Source organism: Rhinolophus ferrumequinum, chromosome 23 (assembly GCF_004115265.2).
Source record: "Rhinolophus ferrumequinum isolate MPI-CBG mRhiFer1 chromosome 23, mRhiFer1_v1.p, whole genome shotgun sequence".
NCBI classification, from domain to species: domain Eukaryota; kingdom Metazoa; phylum Chordata; class Mammalia; order Chiroptera; family Rhinolophidae; genus Rhinolophus; species Rhinolophus ferrumequinum.
Window position 1 is genome coordinate 22,436,852 of NC_046306.1, and position 27,862 is coordinate 22,464,713.

At 41.6% G+C, this 27,862-nt stretch overlaps 1 protein-coding gene across 4 annotated transcripts in view; it reads right to left on the reverse strand.

Annotated features, from left to right (window-relative positions):
* Positions 1-22,002, reverse strand: part of TM9SF4 (transmembrane 9 superfamily member 4) — a 48,551-nt gene extending 26,549 nt beyond the window's left edge. Inside the window, exons 1-2 of one of the 4 annotated variants that reach the window (XM_033094854.1) lie at positions 21,634-21,998; positions 1,606-1,719 (exon numbers count right to left, since the gene is read on the reverse strand). In XM_033094854.1, coding sequence (XP_032950745.1) covers positions 1,606-1,719; positions 21,634-21,762 — 243 coding nt within the window. In that variant the 5' untranslated portion in view covers positions 21,763-21,998. Of the gene's footprint in view, positions 1-1,605; positions 1,720-21,633 lie in introns of all 4 variants that reach the window. The other 3 variants (XM_033094856.1, XM_033094857.1, XM_033094855.1) reach the window with 3 other exon arrangements.
* Between the last annotated feature and the right edge of the window lie 5,860 nt (positions 22,003-27,862).

The following is a 27,862-nucleotide window of genomic DNA, read 5'->3' on the forward strand; positions in this document are numbered from 1 at the left end:
ATGAGGACAGACTTAAAAATTCGAACTATACATGACTCTACGGGGGGCTGATGTGGCAGTCAAGAAGTGAGGGATTTCTGGAGTTGTAAGAATGGCAAATATCCTACGCTGTGAACACTGTCCAGAAAAAAAAGACTAAGAAAAACAGACCAAAGTGTTAAAAATGGTCGTATTTGGGTGATGGCAGAGGGGAGTCTTTTTAGATGGGAGCCCTTGTACAAGGTTACACCCCTTCTCTGGTGGCAGTCTGTATCCAGTAACTGGTCCGTGGTGGGACAGAGAGCCAGTGCCCTTGCCTCCATTTGGAACAACTCGGAAGGGCCAGCCATTCGAGTTCCAGAACTTCCCCAAGGCCTCAGTTGTACCACAGCTCAACGTCTCCCTCTGCCCTGTCCCGCTTCTCTCACTCCCTCCACCAAGTGCTGCCCTTGAGGGCCTGCCCAATAAATCTCCTACACCAAATCTTCACTTCAGAGTTTGTTTCCTGGGAAACCAGATCCAAAAAGATACATCACCGACCCCAGCCCTGCTTGGTGCTCTGAGAATGCCACCAAGAGTTCACTGTTTTAGAGACATAATCAAGGTGCCAGCCTGCCCATTGCCCCTGGTCAACCATATTTTAAGTGAATCTCTTCCACCCTCAACCCCTGCCACAGCTGACTGACCCCCAGGTGGGCATCCCACCTGAAAAGGTGAAGTGGACCAGTTGGAATGGCTTCTCTCTGGCTTATGATTTAGGGCAATGCTTCCCAAACCTTAATCGTTCATGTACCAACTTGCCCATCTACTTACCACTTATTCTACTATTTATTTGGATCTGACTCATTTTTTAGTAAATACATTTAAGAAGCAAACATTATATCAGTATTAAAAATAGTAAACCAACAATGACAGCCATGAAATCATGAGTTGAAGTACTAGCTATATTTTCTAACATACATTAAAAGAAAATAGCTATTAAAATAAAATATATTTGTCAACCACTTAAAATCATCTCATATATCACCACTCAGATATGTAGTTCGCAGTTCGAAGATACTGAACTGGAGAATCCAGCTGGCGGCTGAAGCTAAAATTGAAAAAACAGGGGCCATAATAGACCGTGTATGCACAGACAATATAGGTTATGCAGGAAAAGCTGGTAAGATAGGAGAATGGAGCAGATGAAAGAGGGAGGCAGACAGTCACAGAGGAAGCAGGCTGAGAGAGACAGAGACACAAAAGAAATGGAGACGAGACAGGGAGAGAGAGAGAGGAAAACGTGTAAGAGTGAAAGTGAGAGAGAAATACAGAGACACAGAAATGCACAAAGAGCCGGAGAGAAAGAGAAACAGGACAGAGAGAGAGAACACACTCACACAGGCAGAGATGCAGAGAGACAGAGGCACAGAGAGAGACAGAGATGAAGAGGCAGAGTTCCTGGAACTGCAGGCTCCTGAAGGCACTCTACTGTCAGCCAGTGAGCACGCAGTGAACCCTCTTTTTCCCAGGGTAACTGGCTCAGGTCTTTGTTCTCTGCAACCACAGGAGGGACGTGACCCGCTGGCGAGGGTCCTCCGGCCAGAATGCCCAGCAGAGGCTCCAAAAGTCCAGGAATGCACTGACCTTGATTTCTACAGGGTCGTTCTGGTGGAAGTTGATTGGCGCCACCCCAGGGACATAGAAGGCTCTTGTTTCGTACGTGAGGGAAAGGAGGAGCAGTAACCACAGCAACCAATCCTGCTTGGAAGAAGAAAGGCTGAGGTTGGAATGAGGGAGAGAAGTGACCGTCCCTCTAGGGCAGACCAAGTCCCAGCACCTTCATGTCTGCTTTAACTGACCCAGTCTCGTCCCTACTCTGATGAGCCTAAGCCCTTCCAAGTGCTACCTCCCAAATGCCCCCACGAGTGCTACAAAATCAATTCTGCACTTCCAGAAATGAGCAATAAGATAAGTAATTGACATGGGGCAAAAGGGAAGACTAACGCAGGAGCCGCATTTCCCCACTTCTGGATCAATGTTCTTCTAAGCGTTTCACATTGCATCCCTCTCCTGGAGAGCTAGCAGGAAATAAAGCTCCACCGTGTTCCATTAATTCCCATTTCTCTATATAGCAACAGGCTCGCTTTGTCTGGAAGCTCCTATCACCAACCTCATTTCTCACAAGCATTCTTCAAAACTGTCCTGACCTCATCACCTCACTCAGCTCCTACTTGTCGTCTCTCGACAGCAAGCCCCTCTCCACCCTTCAGGGCCTTCACCTTCCACGTTCCCTCTGCCAGAGCACCCTTCCCACAGATACTTGCATGGTTCATCTCACTGCGTATTTCACGCGAATCTCTCTAAAATGTCACTTGCTCAAAGGAGCCATTATTGCCCATTCTACCTAAAACATCATCCTCAGAGCTCCCATTACCCACTCCTCCATCCCTTTACTTCATTACTCTTCATGGACTTCTCTACGTGACATGTACAATATGTATTTGTTTGATTGTATCTAATCTGTCCCCCTCCACTTGAATGTAATCTCTGGGGGAGCAAGGACTGTGTCCCCAGCGCCTGGCACGGAGCGGGCACTCAGTAAATAATCTGCATGCAGATAGTCACGTGGGAATCAAAGGTAAGAAAGACCAATTACTGGCTTCAAGAAATTTACCCATCAAAGCATGCCTTCCCTTCATTAATACTATGCTTCACCCCTCCAGGAACTAGAGGAGCTTCCTGATTCTGCCCAGTCTGAACAAGGAACTTCTGTCATCCACACACCTGGATCACCAACTCAATCTTGCTTCTGCCTTCTCTCTCCACCCCCTTTAGTGCTGCAGCATTTCTGACCCTCATTTCCTTTCACCCAGACGTTGGCCGCAGCCTCCCTCTGCAGCGCCCCCACCCTTCAAGTTACCACCCCTCCCCCCACCACACACACTCAGATGATTCTTTCTGAAACTCAGTTTTTAGGCAATCAGCATCACTCAGGGTGCTTGCCAAACATGTAGACTCATCTGCATTTTCACCAAGAGCACAAGATGAGAAAAAAATAGCTTTAAAAGTTTAAAGTTCTGAGCTCTGTACACTTTAGATGCATAGCTTGGTCAAAGACTTAAAAGCAATATATTCACCGAATGTTTTTCCCCTGATTTGTTGTGAACATTTATAAGCATCTGCCAGCTGATGTTCATTATGTAATAATAGTTTGATCCCAATAAAAACAGTAAAAAATGGCTAAGAGAGCTGCAGTGTATTTGGTAATGAGAAGGTCAGCAGAATTAGGGATGAGAAGAGGAAAATCTTTAAAGGAAATGACATGACTAGAAGATAGAAAATTGCCTAATGGGGCAGGATTCTGTACAGGAAGACACTATTTTTCCCTTTTCTGTCCTTTTCCTTTTTTTTAAAATTGTAAAATAAGTTTAGATTTACAGAAGAGTTGCAAAGATACTATGAGAGTTCCCATATACTCTTCACCCAGTTTCCTCTGATGTTAACATTTGCCATAACGATGGGTGAGTAGGCTTTAAAAAAAAAAAACTAGCTTTAGAAAGTTTTGAAAAAGTAAAACAGATACAGTAAATAATTCAAACAGTACAAATGGGTATACCATGAAAAAGAAATCTTCCTCCCACGTTAGGTCCCCACAGACAATTGCTATCAACAGCTCCTCGAAATCCCTCTAGAGACATTCTGTGCATGCACAAATGGAAGGGTTCATTTAGTTCTATGGGCTTGCCATGAATACGACAACAAACAGATTTTTCTTCTTTCTGTGATAGAAAGCCTTCTGCCTGTGGGCTGGTCACATCTGGTTTCCTCTGGATCAGAGGATTTCCTCCACTTGACTGGTCATCGGAAGATCTGGGCCCTCCCTCCCTCTTTGGAACCCACTGCTAAGCCTCATTGGTCAGTCCTCAGAATGTGAGTGTTTTATGTGAGAAAAGTAAACTCTGTCCCCTCTCTTCCTCTAATTCCTTTTTGTACTTGAATTCCAGTTAACTAAGATGAAAGGAAGACAAATCTTGAGCTAATGACATACACTGTCATCCAAAAGTTGTTTAAAAATAAAAACAACCCAACTCTGAATTTTTGAAAAAAGATGCAGAAAATAGACAAGCCTCAAAAGATCCTATCAACGAACCTCAAATCAATTTATCTTTGAGGAAGGATCAACAGATGAAAAATGGCAAATGGTATTTCCATATGCTAGAATCTTTGAATGATATAAACTGGCAACCAAAAGCAATTTAGAAGTTCAGCTTAGAATTAATGACTGCCCCAAAATGACACTATCAGTTTTAGATATTAAAATGTCACTGCTGTGATATTCTCATATGGCTGGAGGAGTTATAAATGGGAACACTTGTGGGGGACAATCTGGCACTCTGTATCAAAAGACCATCCCAAAAGTGTACTTTTCACATTGAATTATGGTCAGTTACGTATCTGCCATCTCTTCCTCAGCTGCACTAATCGTTTGTCTAGCTTTGTTGATGGGGTACTCAATAAATCCTTATCAAATTAATAAGCACCAACCAACCTCTGATCTATAAGAATATAAAACCATCCACTCACATAAAGGTTGAATACTATGGTTCTTAATCTTTGCTGTATCCCCTTGAGAATATAATTTTTTTTAAATCCTCAAATTGAAAGAGTTCTTGACATCTCCCACCTTGCCACCTGTCCAAGTACCTAGTTTAAGAATCCCAAGAATATCTCTTATGCCTATACTATACCCTATCTGCATGTATAGAATAGTGGTTCTCAATGTTGATGCATATTAGAATAACCTAGGGAGTAAACGCATTAAATTTCTCATCAAAAGGCACAGTAGTTGAATGGGATTAAAAAAAAAAAAAAAAAAAGACCCAGAGCACATGTTGTCTACAAGAGATTCATTTTAAAGACACACGTACGTTGAAAGTGAAAGTATAGAAAAAGATATTCCACGTAAATGGTAACAAAAAGAAATCAGAAATGGCTCACTTATATCAGACAAAATATATCAGACTTTCAGTCAAAAATTGTGTCTAGAGACAAAGGTCATTATATATAATGACAAAACGGTCAATTCAATAGGAAGATATAACCATTAAAGATACATATGCACCCAACATCAGAGCTCCTAAGTATATAAAACAAATATTGACATATCTGAAAGGAGAAATTGAAAACAATACAATAATAGTAAGGAACTTCAATATACCACTTAACAATAACGGATAGAACATCCACACAGAAAATCAATACATGGCTGACTGGAATAACACTACAAACCAAATGGACCTACCAGACATATATAGAACCTCCCATCCAACAGCAGAAGAACACACATTCTTCTCAAGTGTACATGGCACATACTCCAGGATAAATCATATGTTAGGTCACAAAACAAGTCTTAAATTTAAGAAGATTGAAATCATTCCATGTATCTTTCCTAACCACAATGAAATGAAACTAGAACCCAGCAATAAAACAGGAAAATCCACAAATATGTAAAAACTAAACAACACACTCTTAAACAACCATTGGGTCAAAGATAAAGCAAGTAGGAATTTAAGAAGTACATCAGACAAAAGAAAATGAAAATACAACATACCAAAATCTATGGAATGCAATAATAGCAGTACTAAGAGGGATGTTAATAGTGATAAAGCCTACATTAAAAAAAAAAAATTAAAAAGAAAAAATCTAGGGCCAGCCCGGTGGCTCAGGCAGTTGGAGCTCCGTGCTCCTAACTCCAAAGGTTGCCGGTTCGATTCCCACATGGGCCAGTGGGCTCTCAACCACAAGGTCGCCAGTTCAATTCCTGGAGTCCCGCAAGGGATGGTGGGCTGCACCCCCTGCAACTGGCAACGGCAACTGGACCTGGAGCTGAGCTGCGCCCTCCACAACTAAGACTGAAAGGACAACAACTTGAAGCTGAACGGCACCCTCCACAACTAAGATTGAAAGGACAACAACTTGACTTGGAAAAAAAGTACTGGAAGTACACACTGTTCCCCAATAAAGTCCTGTTCCCCTTCCCCAATAAAATCTTTTAAAAAAAAAATCTAAAAACCTAACCTTACGCTTCGAGAAACTAGGAAATGAACAAACTAAGCCCAAAATTAGCAGAGAAAGGACATAATAAAGATTAGAGCAGAAATAAATAAAAAGAGAGAATTTAAAAGATATAAAACTCAATAGAATTAAGTTGGTTTTTTGAAAGGATAACCTCGACAAACACTAAGCAACACTATTTAAGGGAAAAAAGAGAAGACTGAAATCAGAAACGAAAGGGGAGACATTACAACACATGCCTCGAAAATAAGAAGGATCATAAGGGACTATAATAAATATGACAACAAACTGGGTAACCTAGAAGAAATGGATAAATTCTGAGAAACATACAACCTACCAAAGCTGAATCAAGAAGGAACAGAAAGCCTAAACAGACCGATAAAAAAATAAGGAGATTGAGTCAGTATCAAAAACTTCCAACAAGAAAAAGTCCAGGATCAGATGGCTTCACAAGTACATTCTACCAAACATTCAAAGAACAATTAATATCAATCTTTAACCTCTTCCAAAAAAATAGAAGAGGTTATACTTCCAAACTCATTTTATGAGGCCAGCATCAATCACCCTGATACCAAAACCAAACAAAGATACCACAAGAAAAGAAAATAATAGGCCAATATACTTGATGAACACAGATGCAAAAATCCTTAATAAAATACTGGCAAACCAAGTTTAACAGCACATTAAAAGGATCATACACCAACATCAAATGGGCTTTATCCCTGGGATGCAAGGATGGTTCAACATATGCAAATCAATCAATGTGATACACCACTTAACAAAATGAGAGAAAAAAATCCACATGATCATTTCAATAGACATAGAAAAAGCATTGGACATAGTTCAACATCCATTCATAATTAAAATTCTCAACAAAATAGGTGTAAAAGGAACTTACCTCAACACAATAAAGGCCATATAAAAAGCCCACAGTTAATATTACTATTTCTTGCTAATCAAAAATATATGTGTTCTGAGGGCGGCCGGGTGGCTCAGTTGGTTAGAGCGTGAGCTCTGAACAACAGGGTTGCTGGTTCGATTCCCACATGGGCCAGTGAGCTGCGCCCTCCACAACTAGATTGAAGACCACGAGCTGCCGCTGAGCTTCCAGAGGGGCAGCTGGATGGCTCAGTTGGTTAGAGTGCGAGCTGTCAACAGCAGGGTTGCCGGTTCAATTCCCGCATGGGATGATGGGCTGTGCCTCCTACAACTAAACATTGAAAATAGCAACTGGACTTGGAGCTGAGCTGCGCCCTCCACAACTAGATTGAAGGACAACGACTTGGAGCTGATGGGCCCTGGAGAAACACATTGTTCCCCAATATTCCCCAATAAAAAAAAGAAAAATATATATATGTGTGTGTGTTCTGAATTTCCCCTCATAGGAAGCCATTAATACCAGAGCTTTTTACCTTATCTGATATGTGATTTGAAGCCAGGGCAGAGGATTACAATCTCCTGGGTTATCAAGCCAATTAAATCTAAGAAGTCACTCCAGTTCTACCTTCTTTTGAAACAGAATCCTCCAATCTTAGCAGAAAGACAGGCCTGGGGAACTCAAGGGCTCCCTGAGAGCTCAGGTTGCAAAGGAATGAAAAGCAAATCCTCAAAGACGTCAATACACTTTTGTTCCAAAGTCTCAAACCAATGAAACAAGTACACATACACACACACACACACACACACACACACACACACACAAACAAAACAAAAAAGACACAACAATGAGGATAATACTCACCCTGGTGGAAAACAACATGAGAAAGCAACAGGAATCCACAGTTACCGAGCACCTACCCAGTAAGTACCAGGCACTGTGGCAGACCGGCCCCTCCCTTCCACTCACCCAGTCCCTGCTTTGTGCTAAACACTTTACAAACACCGATTTGCACCATCCTCACAACTACAACTACCTGGGGTTTTTGTCATCATTTCACAGATGACTGCCACTTAACCCGAGATCCAGAGATTAAATAACTTACCCAAGGTCAGAATGAAGAGAAACAGGTACTTATGCTCTTTTTAGGCAGGTGGGTTATATTAACAGATGAAGAGCGTATTGCTAACACCTACAGCTAACATTTACTGAATGCTGATTATGTGCCAGGTACAGTTCTAGGTTCTTTTCATGGAATAACCCAATTCATTTTCACAACAATCCTGTGAGATAGACTCTTATTCTCATTTCACAGATCAGGAAACTGAGGCTCCGAGAGGTGACCTAACACTAGCTGAGTCAGGATTTGAACCCAGGCAGTCTGATCCCAAAGCCCATGCTCTAACCAGTGCAGAAATTAGTTCACTATTTACTGAGCACCTACTGTGTGTCAGGCACTGTGCCAGCATCACAGAACCCATGCCCACAAGGAGCTTTCAGCCAGCTGGGGGACGGAGACAGGTCATCAGCCAATCACAAAACTAGGTTCCAGATGCTATGAAAGATTATGAGGCTAAGGACAGTGTTTTGGGGAACACACAGGAGCAGCAATACACCAACTCTCCATGGGGAGGGGTGCAGATCTGAGGACTCAAACCTACTCCATGGCCTGAAGGGAAAGACGAGGGAAGGGGAAGTGTTCCAGGAAAAGCAAAACACAGGCACAAAGGCCTGGGGCAACCATAAGGAGTTTCTGGCAGATGAAGTGTGCGCTGGTGCTTCTCAAACTTTGTGCATACAGACCACTTAGAGACCTTGTTAAAATGCAGATTCTGATTTAGCAGGTCTGGGGATGGACCTGAGAGTCTGCGTTTCTAACCAGTTCCTGGGTGATGATGACGTGGACCATCCTTTGACTAGCAAGCATGAATAGGTCTGTGTAGAAAGGAGGCTGGAAAAGAGGTAAGGGACACATCCCACAAAAGCCACATTGAGGAATCTGGGCATGTCCTTGGTGCAGCTGGAGATACTAACTTTAAGTACTAAATGGAAGAACTTTAAGTAGTAAAAGAATAAATCCTATTTGCAGTTTTAAAAACTAGCGAGAGAGAGAAAGAGAGACAGAGAGACAGAGAGAGAGAGAGAGAGAGATACAGAAAGAGAGAGAGAGAAAGAGTGTGTGTGTGTGTGTGTGTGTTTGGGGGCGAGGTATACAGCACATTTCTGCCCCAGAGACAAAGTAGTTCCAGTCCTAAATTTGACATCTAATAAGGATAAATCACCTACCGTGTTTCCCTGAAAATAAGACCTAGCCAGACCATCAGCTCTAATGCGCCTTTTGGAGCAAAAATTAATATAAGACCCGGTCTTATATTATATTATACCCAGTCTTATACTATAGTATATGACCGGGTCTTATATTAATTTTTGCTCCAAAAGACACATTAGGGCTGATTGTCCGGTTAGGTCTTATTTTCGGGGAAACACGGTATAAATTGTTGGTGAGACGTGACAAGAAGCAGCAGCCAAGTGGAGAAGCAGAATGGTGGGTGGGCAGCGGTCCTGAAACTTGAGCATGCAAGGAAATTTACCAGGAGGGCTTATTAAAATAGATTCCTGGGTCCAACTCCCACAGTGCTTTCTTCAGTACGTCTGGGGCAGGGCCTGAGCATTTGCATTTCTAGCTAGTTCCCAGGAGATACTAATATGCTGGTCTGGTCTTGGGATCACACTTTGAGAACCACTAGTGTTGTAGAAAAAGCACGGGCTTTGGGGACCATACAGACATAAATTCAAATCCCAAAGCCACCACTTCTTAGCTGTGTGACTTTGGGAAAGCTTTTTGGGGGCGAGTTTTTGTTGTTGTTGTTACCTCTCTGAGTCTTGGGTTTATTTGTAAACTAGGAATATAACCCTAAGCACACGGCAGGGTGGTGCAGTGGTGATGGCAGTGAGGATTAAAGCAGGTGCATAAAGCACTTGGCACGTGGCAGGTGACTGGTAAGGCCAGGGCCTTCTCCGGGTTGCGTGGGAAGCAGACCGATGAGTTCACTGCAAGGAGGGAGATGTGGGCCCAGTGTAAGGAAACCTCCGACAGAAGAGCTGGCCGGCTGAGGAAGGGGCCGGCACCGGGAATGAAGCAGACAGGAGCAGGTGAGCACGGAAGGAAGCAAAAGGCAACATCCCTACCCTAGTTCTCACGGGGTAAACCAGAAGCCTTGTGACCTCCCTTGAAACTCGAGAAATTCATGATTCCCTTGAAAATATGGGACATCCTATCGACCCAAGCAACCTAAAGGTGGAACAAACCAAGGCAAAATTCCACCCAGAGTTGGGTCTGATAAAGACATTTTTTGAAGAACTTCAGGGGTCAAGTCATCCAGGAGACCAGAGAGGGGAAGTGACATACCCGTGGTCACATAGCAAGTTATCTGCAGAGTGAAGAAAGTCCAGCTGCACCAAGCCTAGCAGAGCAGAGTGATCAGAGGTTTGTCACCATAGTGGGAGCCAAGGGACAATAGGACACCTTGAAGTCATGATTAGAGATGTCCAAAGAAGAAGCGTGCTGCCACAGGTCCATTGCCATTTGTCTCTCCTTACCCTTCCTCTCTAGTTCTTATCCTCTTTGATTCTTTGTCTTCCTTGTCCCTCCCCCGATTCGAGGCTTTTCTACTAAGAAACAAACCACTGTAGTCAGTTTGGTATTTTCCCTTTACTTCAGGATTATTTTGAAAAGAAGAAAAATGAAGGCAGACTAGTTCTACTACATACTAAAATGCAGCATAGAGCTATCCAAACTGTTTGGTACTGGAGAAGACAGACAAGACTTAAATATACTAATTGAAATAGAAGCAGTATTGGAAGAAAATATAGATATACTTTTAAACAATCTTGACATGGAAAGTTTTCTAAGGATGAAACAAAATCCAAAAGCCAAAAAAAAAAAAAAAAAGACATATACAATGAAGAAAATGAAAAAATATACACCACAGAAAAAGACAATTTGGGTAAATATGTTCACCACACACCTCACAAAGAATTAATGTCTTCAATATGCCAAGAGCTCTCACAAGCCCACAAAGGACAAATAACCCAAAAGAATATAAATGACCAGTTTTTTTAAAAAGTTCAAATGGCCAAACACTAAAAGATGCTCAACATCATTCATAATTTTTAAAAATGCAAATAAAAATAATGACATCTCACCTTTTAACTATCAGAGTCACAAAACTTTACAAAATCTGAGTATACTAGACATAGGTAAATTGGTAAAATCTTTGGGGAAGGCAATTTAGCAATATTTACTTAAAAGAAAGGTAGAATCATCATTAAAGGACTGCCAACCTAAGTTATTAAACAGGAAAAAAAGTAAGATGCACAGCACTGTATGTACAGCATAATCTCATTTCTTTAAATAAAATTTTAAAACCATGTACCAAAGTCAGAAAAAGACATCACAAGAAAAGGAAACTACAAATGAATATTCCTCATGAACACAAATTTTTAAATCCTTAACAAAATATTAGAAAATCAAATCCAGCAACATATAAAAAGGTTTATACATCACGACCAAGTGGGGTTTATCCCAGGAATGCAAGGTTGGCTTAATATCTGAAAATCAATCGATGTAATATACCATATAAATAGGATAAAGGACAAAACCCAAACAATTATCACAATAGATGCAGGAAAAGCACTTGACAAAACCCAACAAACATGCATGATAAAAACGCTCAACAAACTAGGAATAGAAAGGAACTTCCTCAATCAGATGAAGGGCAGCTATGAATAACCCACAGCCCACATCATACTTAATGGTGAAAGACTGAATGCTTCCCCCTAAGATGAGGAACAAAGCAAGGATGTGCACTCTTGCCATTCTAGTCAACACTGTATATAAATGTAACTAATGTGCACTAAAGCAAATAATTAATTAAAGCCATCCAGATTAAAAAGAAAAGTGCTTTTATTTGCAAATCACATATCTTGTATCTGGAAAATCCAAAGGAATCCACAAAACAACTACAAGAACTAATTGTATTTCCACATACTAGCAACAAACAATCCAAAAATAAGAAAAAAATACTTCCATTTATAATAGCTTCAAAAAGAATGAAATACTTAGGAATAAAAATTTTAAAAGGGCTTGTATACTGGAAATAACAAAACACTGCTAAGAATGAAGATCTAAATTGGAGAGACTTTCCATGTTAATGGATTAGAAGACTCAGTGTTGTCAGGATGACAATTCTCCCCAAACTGATCTACAGTTTCCACACAATCCCTATCAAAATTCTAGCAGGTTTTTTTTTTTTTTGTAGAAATGATGGCCCTATAATTTGTATGAAATACAAAGGACCCAGAACATCCAAACCAACTTTAAAAAAGAACAAAATTGGAGCATTTATACTTACCAATTTCCAAGCTTATTATAAAGCTACAGTAATCAAGACAGCGTGGTAAGAATAAGCATAAAGATCAATGGAACAGAATTAAAAGTCCAGAAATAAATGTTTATGCTTCAAGTAAACTGACTTTCAACAAAGATGCCAAAGCAATTTAACAGGGAAAGGATAATCTTTTCAACAAATGGTGCTTGGACAATTGGTAGCCATATGCAAAAGGAACCTTACACCATACACACAAATTAACTCAAAATGGATCACAGACCTAAAAGAAAAGCTAAAACTATAAAACTTCCAGAAAACAAGCTAGGAGAAATTCTTTGTGACCTTGGGTTAGGTAAAGCTACCATCGATAAAACATCAAAAGCACAGTCTACATTTTAAAAATTGATAAATTGAAGTTCATCAAAATTTAAAACTTTATACTTCAAAAAACATTAAGAAAATAAAAGACAGGCCACAGACTAAGAGAAAAATTTTTGTAAATCATGTATCTGAAAGGGGACTTGTGTCCTGAATATATAAAGAACTCTTATAATTTAATAATAAGAAGACAAACAATCCATTTAAAAAATGGGCAACAGGATTGTATAGCCATTTCACCAAAGAAGATACATGAATGCCTAATAAACACATGAGAAGATGTTCAGTATCATTTGTCATAAGGGAAATGCAAACCAAAACCACAAGGAGGTATCACCACACACACACCCTAGAATGGCTAACCTCAAAAACACAGACAATAACAAGTGTGGACGAAGATGTGGAGAAACCGAAACCCTCACATATTGGTGGGAATATAAAATGGTATAGTTACTTTGGAAAGTCTGGCAGCATCTCTAGAAAGTTAAACATAAACTTACCATACTATCCAGCAATTCCAATTCTAGGCATTTACCCAAGAGAAAAGGAAATATACCGTGTTTCCCCGAAAATAATACCTAACCGGGAAATAAGCCCTAGCATGATTTTTCAGGATGACATCCCCTGAACATAAGTCCTAATGCGTCTTTTGGAGCAAAAACGAATATAAGACCCGGTCTTATTTCCGGGGAAACATGGTATGTCCATACAAAGACTTGTACATGAATATTCCTACAGCTTTGATCACAGTAGTCCAAAATTGGAAACAATCCCAACACCCATCAATTGGGGAATGGATAAACAAAATGTAGTGTAGTTATACACTGGAACACTATTCAACAACAAAAAGGAGTGACCTACCTACCAACTCATGTTGCAGAATGGATGACCCTCAAAAACATTATGCTAAGTAAGTATTAGGTTGGTGCAAAAGTAACTGTGGTATTTGCAATTAACCTTTTGAAACGCAATTACTTTTGCACCAATCCAATAAAAGCCAGATTCGAAAGTCTATACATTGCATGATTCTATTTACGTGAAATGTCCAGAAAAGGCAAATCTATAGAGACAGAAAGCAGATCAGTGGTTGGCTGGCTGTGGGAACAGGGACTGACGGCAAGTGTCAATCCCTTGACTGTAATGGAATTTGTTGCGGTGATGGAAATGTTCTAAAACCTCATGTCATTTTGATGATGGCTGCACAAGTGTACACATTTACTAAAAATCATTGAACTGTATCCTTAAAATGGTAATTTTTGGGGGTTAAATGATACCTTCATTTAAGAAAAAAAAATAACTAGCTAGAAGAGCTATAGATGAAAGTAGTTTAGCAATATAATGGTAATTGTTGAAATTGGCTGATGGTTTGTGGGGGTTCTTTATACTATTTCTTCTACGTCTGTGTATGTTAGAAATTTTTTAGACTCCTTAAAATGGTAATTTTTGGGGGTTAAATGATACCTTCATTTAAGAAAAAAAAAATAACTAGCTAGAAGAGCTATAGATGAAAGTAGTTTAGCAATATAATGGTAATTGTTGAAATTGGCTGATGGTTTGTGGGGGTTCTTTATACTATTTCTTCTACGTCTGTGTATGTTAGAAATTTTTTAGACTCCTTAAAATGGTAATTTTTGGGGGTTAAATGATACCTTCATTTAAGAAAAAAAAAATAACTAGCTAGAAGAGCTATAGATGAAAGTAGTTTAGCAATATAATGGTAATTGTTGAAATTGGCTGATGGTTTGTGGGGGTTCTTTATACTATTTCTTCTACGTCTGTGTATGTTAGAAATTTTTTAGACGTTTTTATGTGCATAAATGTTTTGGAGAAATATTTTTTTAAAAAATCAAAGACTATCTACCTCTGGTGAATAGACTGTGTGAATTTCTTTTCATTTATAGCTTTTTTATACTAACTTTTTTCCATGTGCATGGATCACCCATATTCAAACTAAATACATTTACATTTTAAGAAGGGGAAGGAAAGTTGGGTGAGTTCTCCTGAAAATATACAGAAAATGGGAGCTATAAGGTAAGAACAATGCAGTGGGGATTCTGGCACAAGGTGTGTGGATAACCAGACCAGATCAGCAGTTCTTAACCTCGGGGAGGGTATTGCAAACCCCTCTGAGAATCTCATAAAAAGCTGTAGACCCTGCTCCCAGGAAAAGCGCTACAAAATGCAGATTCTGACGTGTGATTCCAGGAGGACTGAGGACTTAGAAGTTCATGGGTCCCTGCTAAGACTCCTGTCTTGGGTACGTCAACTTTTTGTGATTCTTTGACTTCATTACCTCTGCAGCCCTGATGGCCTGACAGAGGATGTCTGACACACAGTTCATTTCGGTAAGGAAGTTAGGGAGTAACAAAGTACCTGCTTCTTGAGAAATTCCATTGTATTTTCCTTTAATTTTTAATTGATCACCACTAGGAACTCTCATATGAGGTTCGGTCTTGAAAAATCAATTATTTAGCAAACATCTTTTGTACGTTCAGAGCCATGAAAGGAGTGGGAGTCCTAAGAGATGTGAACCAGCCCATTCGATGCTTTACTTGGTTTCCATGTCACGAGATGGCAAAGGCAGCATGTCAAGGAACAAGGCGATGGCAATCTAGAAGCTCTTTGTGCTGTAATCTAACACTCCACCACTGGCAAAGATAGGGGTGACCTGGAAAGTCATAAAGCTCGAGAGACCCAAGAATCAAGGTCTTGCCTCCCTATTTATTTTATTCTTGGGGGCCAGGCATGCAAAAAAATCTCTCCCCAACAGCCCAATGAAGGACTACTAGGACTAAAAAGTACCCCTCACCCTCCATAAAGGTGTGAACAATTAATTTCTTCCAAAGAAAATAGGAAGTTTCCCCTGAGAACTGAAAATTATTTTATTCACTCACATTTCTCTGTGGCCAGAAGTTAACCTTTTCTTTTCCTGAGCCCTCTGCCTTGCGTTCTCCTTCCCCGTATATAGCATCACCTAACGGTAGTCTGGTCAATCGGAACAGCCTTTCTGGTTCCTATTCCATGCCATTCCTGCTGCAAAAGCAGCACCTTCCTTAACAGCAAGCTAGATTCTTCGTTTTCCTTCTCAAAGATACAGTCGCCATTTTAAGATAACTCAGTAATTGCTCCCCAGATTAAGGAAACACACACACACACACACACACACACGTTGGGGCACAGTTTGCCAACAGCTAACTGAAATCAATTACCCAATCAGCTAAAGCCCCCAAAGTTATTCAACCACATAGGCAGGATGGTTAATGACAGCTAAAGACCACTTACCAAGCAGCCTCATGGAGCTAAAGAACTCACAGAGCAAAAAATAAAATAAAATAAACAAACCCAGATTCAAATTAGCCACAGGAGACTCTGAAACTGTAGCCTTTATTTCAGAGCCCATAGACACAGAGTAGCTGTTGAGCAGAAATGACAAAATGACTCAAAGCTGTTCTTTGGGGGTAGAGGAAAACCCGCAGTAAGCTGTGGAAATCCAATGAAACAAATAACTACCCTCAGCAAACGACAGACAACCAGACCTAAACCTTGAGGCCAGAAAAGTGCAGAAATAAAATTTGAGAAACGCACTGACCCTCCCTCTCTGCCTTGAGTATTTATATATATAAAAAACCTCTCAGTCCAAGCAACTGGCTTAAATGGTTCGCCTCTGGAAGACTTCAAACTTTGGAGAAGTAAAGTTACAGAGAGCTCTCTTTGTGCCAGGCACTTTCATCTCATATTTCATTTCATCATCACAACAACCTTTTGAGGAGAGTATTATCCTTCTTTTAAAAAGAAGGAAACTGATTCAATATGGGGTGATGAAAAGTTCTGAAGCTGGATGGTGGTGATGGTTGCACCAACAATGTGAATGTACTTAATGCCACGGAACTGTACACATAAAATATTTAAAATGATACATTTTGTCAGGTATATTTTACTACAATTTAAAAAAATTTTTTTATAAAGGTAACTGAGGTTTAAAGAAGTAAATAGTTTGTCAAAAGTCATAAAATCAGAGTGTCAGATTCTAGCCCAGGTCCTTAGACCAAGCCTTAGTTTTTTCATCTGTAAAATGGGTTTCTGTAAGGATTAGATGGAATAATAGATGGGCATATGGTTTATCAACTGAAATGTATCATGTGAGTAGAAAGTTTTCCCTTAAAGTCGGGTAATGTAGGGGATTACCACAGATCTTTAATAGCTTTTGAATCAGAATGTCCGAGTAGGAAAAACTTTATATAGAAACCATCTCATTCTGGGGTTGCAAATTCAACCACCTAGACACGTCATGCAAGTGATCTAAATGGTGAAGCTGCTCGGAAGTAAGACAAGAGGGAATTGAGGAGAAAATGATGAACTGGGCCCTGCAAGGAGAATGCTCCCAATGGGGAATTTGGGCCCACATTTTCAAGAGAAAATGAAAACCTGGAATTGTGTAATCTCCCAGTCATTAAACACTGACAACTTGAAAAATGTTGAAGTCCTGTGCCAATGTCCACCCTCCCCCACTAAGTCCACGTGAAGATGTGGTTCATGGATTGCCAATTTATAGCACCTCGTCTACCTGAAGTAGAAACCGAGGCCCAAAGATGTTAAGACCACCCAGACTCCCTTCTCTAACAGCCTTAAGAATTCAGTTCTAACTTGTGATCTGATTTTGCTTTTTAAAAACTGCTAGTAGTGTTTAGCATCCCTTCTGAATACAAAGCCTTCGGATTTCAAACCCTGGGAGGTCTGTCAGCTTAACGCTCAGGCGTAGGTGAGAAATCATGATAGGAAGGCCAAGAAGGAAGCAATGAAGAGGGCTGAGACCGCACTGAGAAGCCCTGCTGTCCCCAACCATGACTCATTTGGCAAACACTAGTGTCAGCAAATGGTTCAGGGATCAAAGCAGGTTTGCGGGTGGTAGGTGGCTCCTATCATTCGTCTGTGGCCAGATGGCTCTGCTCATCCTGGGCCGTTCCCACCTTCCTGCCAGTGCCTGTAGATCAAAACTCAACCTTCTCCAGCGTTCTGCAACCTGCTTCTTTAATGTGGACATCAAAGGGGAACTTTTGTCCAAGTTGTAAAAGAGAAATCAAGAGGCAACTTAATGCCTGTCTCTGCCTCCTCTGTGCTTCCTGAGGGGATTAAGGGCACTCCTTTAAAGGGATTCCTCAGAGAAACACATCTGAACCAAGGCCTGGGGTCGGCACTTCAGCTCCAGGGACACAGTGGCTCCTGAAGAATATGTGCCAGGTGGGGCAACTCAAGAGATCAGTCAACACAATCACAGACAAAAGCTTGGAAAGACCACAGGGACTATGTTCACGGAAAAAAACCCCAAATCAATCTGATTTTACAGGCATATCAGCAGGAGTCACCTTAAGTGCAAATATTCTAAACAACTGAATTTTCAACCTGGTATTTAGAAATCATCAAGTCCAAACCTTAATTTCACATATGACAGATGTGGGAATGGACCAATAAAGACAAAGGACTTTGCCCCAGGCCACACAGTGCATCAGTGGCAGTACTAGGACTAAGTGCAGGCTGCTGACTCCTGCTCCAGTGCTCCTTCCTTAATGGGCTGATGCCCACCCACAAGCGAGGCCCACAGGACACGGCAACTTCCCACACACGGGACTAGTGAGAATCCGGGCCTCCTGCCTCCTGTTCCAGGACTCTGCCTTCCAGAGGGCACCACTAAAAACAGTTCCTATGCTTCTGGCTGAGCTGGGGGGACTGGCGAGCCCTGCATCCACCTGCTCAAGGGAGCTTTAAGGTCATGGAGTCCATTCCCCCGCCTCTGGACTGGATCAAACGCAAGTAACCTCAAAACAGTGTGAACTGACCCAGCAATTACACCCCTAGATATTATATACATGCAAGAAAACTGAAAACGTTCACAGAAAAACGCACATGAATATTCACAGCAATATTATTCATAATAGCCAAAGAGTGGAAACAATCCCATTGCCCATCAACAAATAAAAGGATAAATAAAATATGGTGCATCCATACAATGGAATATTATTTGGCCATAAAAAGGAATGAAGTACTGATCCATGCTACAACGTAGATTACCTTTGAAAACATTATGCTATGTAAAAAAAAAAAAAAGAAAAAAAAAGCCAGATACAAAACACCACGTGTTGTATGGTTACACTTACGTAATGTGTACAATAGGCAAATCTATAGACAGAAAGTAAATCAGTGGTTGCGAGAGACTGGGGAGGGGAGTGTGGGAAGTGACTGCTAATGGGTTTCTTTCTGGGGTGAAGAAAATGTTCTGGTACATAGTTGTGAAGGTTGCACAACTTGGTGAATATACTAAAAACCACCAAACTGTAACTTTAAAAGAGTGAATTTTATGGTATATTAATTAAATCGATAGAAAAGGAAAAAAAAAACAAAACTGTATGAATGATGATATATATCAGAGAAGTACACAGAGTTTTATTCTCCAAATGGAGGTTTCTAGACTCCTGAGAGGCCTGCAAATGTACTCAATGGACATTTCCAAAGTTCCACCACAAAAATATTCCCAAAAGTATATTTCATATGCTCAATATTTCCTATTTCCATAAAGAGTGACATAGGAGCCTGTCAGGGTCTGAGCCTCAGGCCCAGCTAGATCATCTTGTATCCTGTAACTTTACAATAGAGTCGTCTAAACCGAGGGCAGCAGGAAGGCAGGAGAGAATTTCAGTTTACACCAGCCATACTCCTGTAGTGGGAGAAGTCTTGTCCTGCAGGTTCAGGAAACACCCACTGTGCTAACACAGACCTGGGCAGCCCAACCCTGGGGGAAGAACGGCCATTCACTAAGGACACGGAGGAGAGGGAAAAGCTAATAAATACTACCACTTGAAACTTGCACCCACAACCCTAACTTTCAAAATAAAAGAACAAACCAAAAACCCAGCCTGTTCCCACGGTCACGGAATCCAGCAGCTCAGTTCCTCTCTGGTTGTATGACTTGCCTCAGAAACCCATACACCCCAAAGCAGATCCACATGCTTCCACCCCCAATGGTTGTGAAACAGCCTCTGCGTAGAAGGGTGTGGGGACTGTTATGACTTCCGTGTAAAGTGCTTCACACAGACCAAACTCAAGCTTATCTGTGACCCCACTTTGCCTGTTACACATATCCCCTGGTAATAAACTTGCTTCTACATTTTTCACTATCCCATTAAACATGAAGTTTGTTGTGTGCACCCTTTAAATTGGCCTATGGGTCACTGTATACATTACATCCTCAGTTTCTTGAAATCAGTTACTGTAGTCACAGCACTTACCACTATCTGACGTTATCTTGTTCATGCATTTGTTTACTTTTCTCTCTCTCCTCAGACTAGAAAAGCTCCACATGGGTTGGGACCTCAACCTTCTAATTCACAACTACATCCCTAGGTCTTAGCACAGAGCAGCACACACATCTTTGTTGACCTTATAAATGTGTACTAGAAGTATGTATCGCTAATTTACTGCCTCTTAAAAACCTTTGAACAAGGCAGGAATTTCCCAGTGCGATGATACAGATGCCACTTTATTAAACATTCTCCCTATGGCAACAGAGGGTGTGACTTTTCCTGTTTAGTTCTTACACCATCTTGTGCTGAATACGGCCCAGAAAAAAATGGGTTTCAACATGCCACTTTAGGGATTTTCCCCATTCACTGTTCAAATTAAAGTCTGACACCACAGAAATCAGGCAAGGCTGTGAAGTCTTTTACCTGAGCTCTGCAGTTCTAAATAAGGAATCCCTCATTAAACAAACAGGACAAGGTATCAATCGGTTGACAGGAGGGAAACTCATTATCAGCCAATAATCTTGTTTGGTGAAAACCAACATCCAAGAATTTAAACAAAAATCTTCCTTTGTTAAAATCAAATGTCACTTCCTTTTCTGTGTCTTCCTTTGCATTCACTCCCAGGATAAAATTATCTGCTAAGGAAGCAACATACAGAAAGACCTAGAAAATCACTCTGGACTAAACGTCTTCAATTTTGGTTCTGATCTCCTGAAAAGCAGAATGTGAGCTGAGCTTCTGGAAGAAAGGCCAGTCCTTCAGAGATCTACTTCCAGGGTTCTGTACCAGGAGCCAACAAGTTCTGACCCACTTTCCAGGCACACTGCACCCTTATTCCTCCTAACGAGCTCCATCCTAAGAAACTTCATTCCTAACGAGTTGTGCAGCCCTGTAGGAGCAGGAAGGGGAGGCAGCCATATAGGACCAGTATAGTGTTGTTGTTTTTTTTAAAAAACGTAGTACAGACCACCTCCATCATAATCACTGTTGTGCTTATAAAAGTGTGGATTCCTGGGCATCACCTAGCCAGCCCTACATAATTAGAATCTTTGGGAATGGGGCTCAGGAAATTGTAGTTTCAACATGCCCACCCTCCCAGTCTTATGCACAACAGTTTGAGAACCAATGGGATAAATGCTCCCCAGGAAAGGCATGGAGTTGATTAAGAGGAGACAGGAAAAATGGTGAGGGAAGGGTCTGGGGTCGGAAGATTGGAGAGTGGATAGGGCACGCTCCGAGGTGGTGGCAGTCAAGACGGGTGAGCGATGGGAACAGGTGAGGGTGGAGGTGAGGACCGGGCTCTGGAAAGGATCTGAAACAGGGTTTGGGAAGGCTGGTCAGAAGCGAGGTCTCAACAGCGGACTGGTCAGGATAGTGGGGAGGCGGGGAGAGCAGGGTCTGGACGTGAGGGGGAGGAGCAAGGGTGGGAATAAAGGGGAGGCTCTTCGGGTCAAGGCTAGGAAGTGAAAATTGGAAAATGGGGGCCACAAAAGGCGGAGACCAAAGTAGGTAGGAACCCGCGAAGACGGTAGACGAGACCTTTCCTGGGACCCAGTGCCTCCCCTAAAACTCTGGGCCTTGACAAGCCTGAGTGCGGGTCCAAGGCCAGGGATAGGGGGAGTTTGGGGGACATAAGCCCAGTCAGGGACGCCCTTACGCCTGAGCTAGGGGTTCCGGAGGTCGCTTGGGCCAGGCACGGGGCACCGGAAGGTCCTGAGATCTCCCGGAGAACCCCGCTCCAGCTCTGGCTCCCGGAGTCTCCTTCACTCACCATCGCCGCCGCCATCTTGGATCCACGTGTCGCCGTAATGACGTCAGCGGAAGTGGTGTTTCCCTGGTTATGAAATTCAACTCTGCGAGGTGCCTCCCGATTTCAATCGCTCCTATAGTTGCGGTCAGGAAGGACAAAGGACACTTCGCTCCTGATCGGTAGCCTGGTCTGGGCAGTCAAGTCGCTGATTAAGGGAGGAGAGAGGATGGTGTAACTATGGGAGCCATATTAGCTCCTGGCAGAGGCTGCTCCTCCCTCTTCTCCAATGCATTGTGGGTTATGGGAGTGTGCGTAAACGCGCTTGTTCTTTGGGCTCCATCTTTACTATTGGCAGGAAGACCCGTTGCCAGGGTTACCTGAGGCCTGGATTTGTGTGAGTGGGGTGGGTACCAGGGCTCTAATAGCAGCCCGACTCTGAGAATAATTTATAATTATATATATGATTCCTTGCTTGGCTATCCTATATCCTTTCCAATAGACTGTAATCCCCATGAAGGTAGGATCCTGTCTTTCATTTAACCTCACTCTGCTTCCTTCTCATCTGTAAAATGGGGAGGAGATTATTATAATACCTTCATCATAGTTTTATGATGAGGATTTAATGACAAAGTTGCATAGCATGTATTCAAGAAATAATCGTCATTATACTCTTATGTATACTCCTTCAGGCATATTGTAGGTGTCCAATACAATACACTATTTATTAAATGAATGAATGAAAAGCAGCATATTTAGTGGAGGAAAACATCTATGAATGTGGACTTCACCATGTGCTAGTTAGGTAAGTATGTGACTTGAAGCAAGTCACTCAAACTTCTTAAGCCTTAGTTTCCACTACCTGGAAAAGGGGATTCAAAGAATCATGGTATTAAAATTAGGAGAGACCTGAAAGTTCATTTGGTCCATGTGTCACTGTAAAGTGGATATAGTACCAGTGCTGACCGTGGCTGTTTCAAAAAGTTGTTAAAAGAATAATAATGATTAATAATAATAATAATAATCAGCACTTACTGACCATTTACTGTGTGCTGCAGCATTTAGCATTGTGCTAAAACTATTCATAAAACTTTCTTATCTAATCCTATCTCTTGGCAGGGGGCAGTTGAACTCTGATCCCCCACCTATGAGCACCAGTATGGTGGAGTGTCTGCAAGAATGATTGCCAACAAGTCCTCCCATCTTTGTATGAGCATGCTCATGCTGTTTCCACCATCAAGAGGTAGATTTTGTTTCTCCTTCCTTTGAATCTGGCTGGTCCTATCACTTGCTTTGACTAATAGAATATGGTATAAATGACTGACAGTTCTGGGCCTTGGCCTTAAGAGGCTTGGCAGCTTCTGCTTCCACCATCTTGAATCTAAAGAAGTCTGGCTACCCTGCTGGAGGGCCACATGGAGAGGGAGGGAGGTCCAGCCAACCCCTCAAGAGATTCTTGAAACTCCAGCTAAGCACTAGAATTGTGAATGAAGTCATTTTGGGCGTACCAACCCCAGCTGAACTGCCAGCTGAATGCAGCCACATGCATAACCTCATCCAACACCAGCTGAGCCCAGTTGTTCTAGATTATGGAGTGGTTTCTCATGCAGCAATAGAAAATTGAAACACACCCATTATCTCTTGTGACCCGCACAACCATCCCGAAGAGTAGCAGAACAGATATTCTCCCCAACGGGGAGGAAGCTTGAGAGATTAGGAGGGACATGCCTGGAGTCTCATAGCTAGTAAGCCATAAATTGCAAAAGCCAGTTCTCCTGGAGCTTGCATCCTGGGTGTTTCCCACCATTTCTGGATGCCTGAAGAGGGATGACTGATAAAGACAAAGCTCCACAAATGGCGTATTGTCCCTCCTCAGTACTTCCATTTCCCCCCTCCTCATGCTTTCTATTTTTCCCAAAAGGCTTTCATATCCCAATCTCCTTTGGTAATATACACCAGAATCCTGGAGCTAGACTGCTAGAGTTTAGATCCCATTCCCACCTCTCACTAGGTCCATCACATGGGTAAGTTTCCTTTTTCTTTAAAAAACTTTTTTATTGTGGTAAAACATACAACATATAAAATTTACCATTTTAATTGCTTTTAAATGTACAATTCAGTGGTATCAAATATATTCACAATATTGTGCAATCATCATCACCATCTATCTCCAGAATTTTTCATCATCCCAAACCAAAATTCTATACTCATTAAACACTCACTCCCCATTATACCTTACTCAACCCCACCCTGGCCCTGGTAACCACTATTCTACTTCCTGTCTCTATGAATCTGCCTCATTCTAAATATCTAGATACCATAAATGGAATTATGCAATATTTGTCTTTTTGTGTCTGGCTTATTTCACTTAGCATAATGTTTTCAAGTTTCATCCATGTTGTAGCATGTATCAGAATTTTATTCCTCTTTCAGGCGTTTGGGTTGTTTCCACTTTTTGGTGATTGTGAAAAATGCTGCTATGGACATAGGTGTACAAATATCTGTTCTAGTCGCTGCTTTCATTTCTTTTGGGCATATACCCAGAAGTGGAATTGCTGAATCATGATATTCTATGTTTAACTTTTTGAGGAACTGCCGTACTATATTCCACAGTGGCTGTACAAGGGTTCCAATTTCTCCACATCCTCACCAACACTTGTTATTTTCTGTTGTTGTTGCTGCTTTGAATAATAACCATCCTAATGCGTGTGAAGATGGGCAAGTTTCTTAACTTCTCTAAACCTCAACTTCCTCATCTGTGGAGCACGTATCATAATACCTAATAGGATGGTTCTGCAGACTGAGTAAGTTAATACACGTCAAAAGCTCAGAACAGTGCCTGTCACATGGTAAGTGCTATACTGTATCTATGTTTACTACTATTATTTTGAGGTCAGTAAGACAGTCCTTCTTATCTTTGGAATGATGGAGACAATAAGATAAAGAAATGTTCCGAGAAATTTGGACAAGTTTACCCAATGAATCAGAAGGCGACTAAGGTTTGACTCAAATCCACTGAGTCACATCCATGCCTCTGCTGTAGAACCAAACAGACAGAAAAAACCAAAACCCAAACCAAAGTGCGCTTACAGTAACATCAGAGCATGTAGTTCCTAATACCTGTGAAAGTGCTTCTCCAAAGAGAATGGGTAGGAGGTGCTGGGCTTAGAGGAAGCAAATCTGATCCTTAGGTGTTTCCAAGGAGAAGGGTGGGATGTACTAATCTGTGTCCTTCTCACATTAGTTTCAGTTATCTATTGCTACATAACTCACCACCCTAAAACTCAGCAACTCAAAACAAAGATTTATGATTTCTCTGGATTCTGTGGGTTGGCAATCTGAGCAATTCTGGTGGTGTCACCTGGGATCTCACATATTCTCATCTGATGGCTCAACAGGGCCTGGAGGGTATAAGGTGGCTTTGTATGTCTGGGTGGTTGGTGCTGGCTATCAGACAGGCCTCTCTCTCTACATGATCTCTCATCCCCAAAGGGGTAGCCTAGGCTTCTTCACACTGTGGTCTCAGGTTCCGAGGGTGAGAGTGAAAGCTGTGAGGCTCTTCCTGAGGCCTAAGCTTCAGAACTCTCATAGCATCAGTTCTGCCACATTCTATTGGTCAAAACAAGTCACAAGGTCAGTCCAGAGTCAAAATGGGAGGGGACCACACAAGCTCGTGAATTTAAGGAGGTGTGATTCGTTGGGGGTCATTCTGTGACAATCACTGCACCATCCTTGCCTCGGCCACCTTCCTCTCTCTCACCTAGGCTTCTGTGGTACCTTCTATGTGGTTTTCCTACTTCTATTCTTGTCAATCTAATCCCTAGTCTGCATTTACCAGCCAGAGCAGTCTTTTAAAAACAAGAACCAGGCAGTGTTTCTCCCATTTAAAACTCTCAAGGGCTTCCCACTGCAATTCACATAAAATCCCAAATCCTCACCCTGGACTGCAAGGCCCTGCATGATCTGGCCTTATCCCCTACCATTCTCCCCTTCACTCATTCCCCTGCAGCCACACAGACCTCTCTGGAACTTGCTGAGCTCATCTCCCTCTGAGGGCCTTTGCACTAGCAGTTCTGTCTGTCTGGAATCCTCTCGAATTTTGTGTGCTTGGCTACTTCTCACGTTTAAGTCTCAGCTCAACTGACTGTCACCTCCTCAGAGAGGTGTTTCCTGGTCTCTCTCTCTCTCTCTCTCTCTCTCTCTCTCTCTCTCTCTCTCTCTCACACACACACACACACACAATTCGGTTATTTGTTATCGTCCATCTCCCATGAAGGCCTAGACTGGGGTTGTATTGTTCCCAACTGTATCCTTATTAAACATGTGCTAAAAAAAAAAAATTGTTGAATGATTGCATTATGAATGAATTTCAAGCCACGCTCTATCAGTTGGAAATAGATCCAGCTGTAAGGAAGACTCCCAGACCTCCCTCCCACCTCCAAATAACACTGGCTTCACAAGATGGAAGTTGACTCTCCTCTGTCTTAGCGTGGTTTCCTCAACAAGCCAACTTGGGGACAAGGATTCGAGCAAAAGTAGTTCATTTGGAAGATGAAGGGCCATCACAAGGCAATGGTCTGCAGGAGCTATCTGCCAATATTTAAATTTTCAGGAATTTTGTGAGCCAATTGTTGAATGTAGGCATTACTGAAAATTAAGTTATATATATTGAGAATTAAATAAATGATATCAAAACAAAAGCATTTGGTATTTGAAACACATCGCTTCCGAATCATTTTGCTCTTGAGTTATTCACACCTCTGTTATGTGTACGATAGTTGTGATGTGAAATTGTGCGCCACTGCACACCTCTTTCCAGCTCTGTGTTCGGTGGAGTTGGGTTGGGAGCAGAGCCAACTTATCCATTAACACAGTGCACCAGGCCCACCATACTTTTAGGTGCCACAAAAATGTTTGAAAGAAATTAGTTTCTTTTGAAATCAGAAGGAAAAAATGAACTGTGGGGTTGAAGAAATGTTTTCATATGTGTTATAATGCTAAAACATTCATTTGTATGTCAATGCAGTTGTCAACTATATGTTTAATATATATGCATGTGTGTGTGTGTGTGTGTGTGTGTATACATACATATAAAATATAATGTATGTCCCACAAAGGTCCATGAAAGTCATAATGCAGTTGTGGTCAGTATCTTGAAATTGGCCATGGTGGGACTCTACACCACAAAAATCAACAAATGCTACAAAGTAGGACTTGAATTATTGTTTTGCCAGCGAAATTTTTCTGTCAAGCCCCAGATAGTAAATATTTTAGGCTCTAAAAACTGTGATCGGGTCACCACTACTCAACGCTGCCTTGTGGTACAAAAGCCGCTACAGACAAGAAATAACAGTGTGTTTGTGTTCCAACACAATGCAGTTTGTCCTAGTTTGCCGAACCAAGTCTAGACTTACAGTGATGGAGAAAATGGTAATAACGCAGATGAAACTTTAAGTGTGTTGTGTCTGTAGCTGTTACATTGTGATTAGCACAAAAGCATGACAGTATTAGAAACTCTTACCTTATTCAGCAAAAGAAGTTGCTCGTATCATATACATACATACCTCATTATTTCGTTTTCATCTTATTCATGAATATACATGAAACTATCAACCCACCTTCATGCTGGAACTATATTTGGAGAAGGTGTGTTATCAACCAAGTTATCACTGTGGGTAACTGAAGCTGAATCCTGTGGGGAAACTCTGGGAAGCAACGCAAAGCACATAGCTCAGAGTTAATCCCAACCAAGAGGCTAGGGAGCTGGCGTATTTATATACTAACGCCTAAAAGTTATTGATCGTGGACTGATCCGAGAAGTTATTAATTCCTTAGTCCTTCTGGCCTTCTTGGAACACTGGCAGCTGAGGCTTTTTGCCCTTTTAGAAAAAAAACAAACACTCAGGCACTGTGATGCAAAATACAGCACCTAAAAGTCCAGCCCATGTTAAGTGACACAGAGTGCCTGCCACACCCTTGTGAGGATCCTCCTGGCTGACATGGTGGCTATGCCTCAAATACCTTCAGAGATCCAGGCTCCATTCCGCTTGGCCATCCCTAGAGTTAATTCGTTTTCCTCAGGGTCCAAGATGGCAGCTAGAGCTCTAGCCTTCACATGTACATTCTAGGCAGCATGACA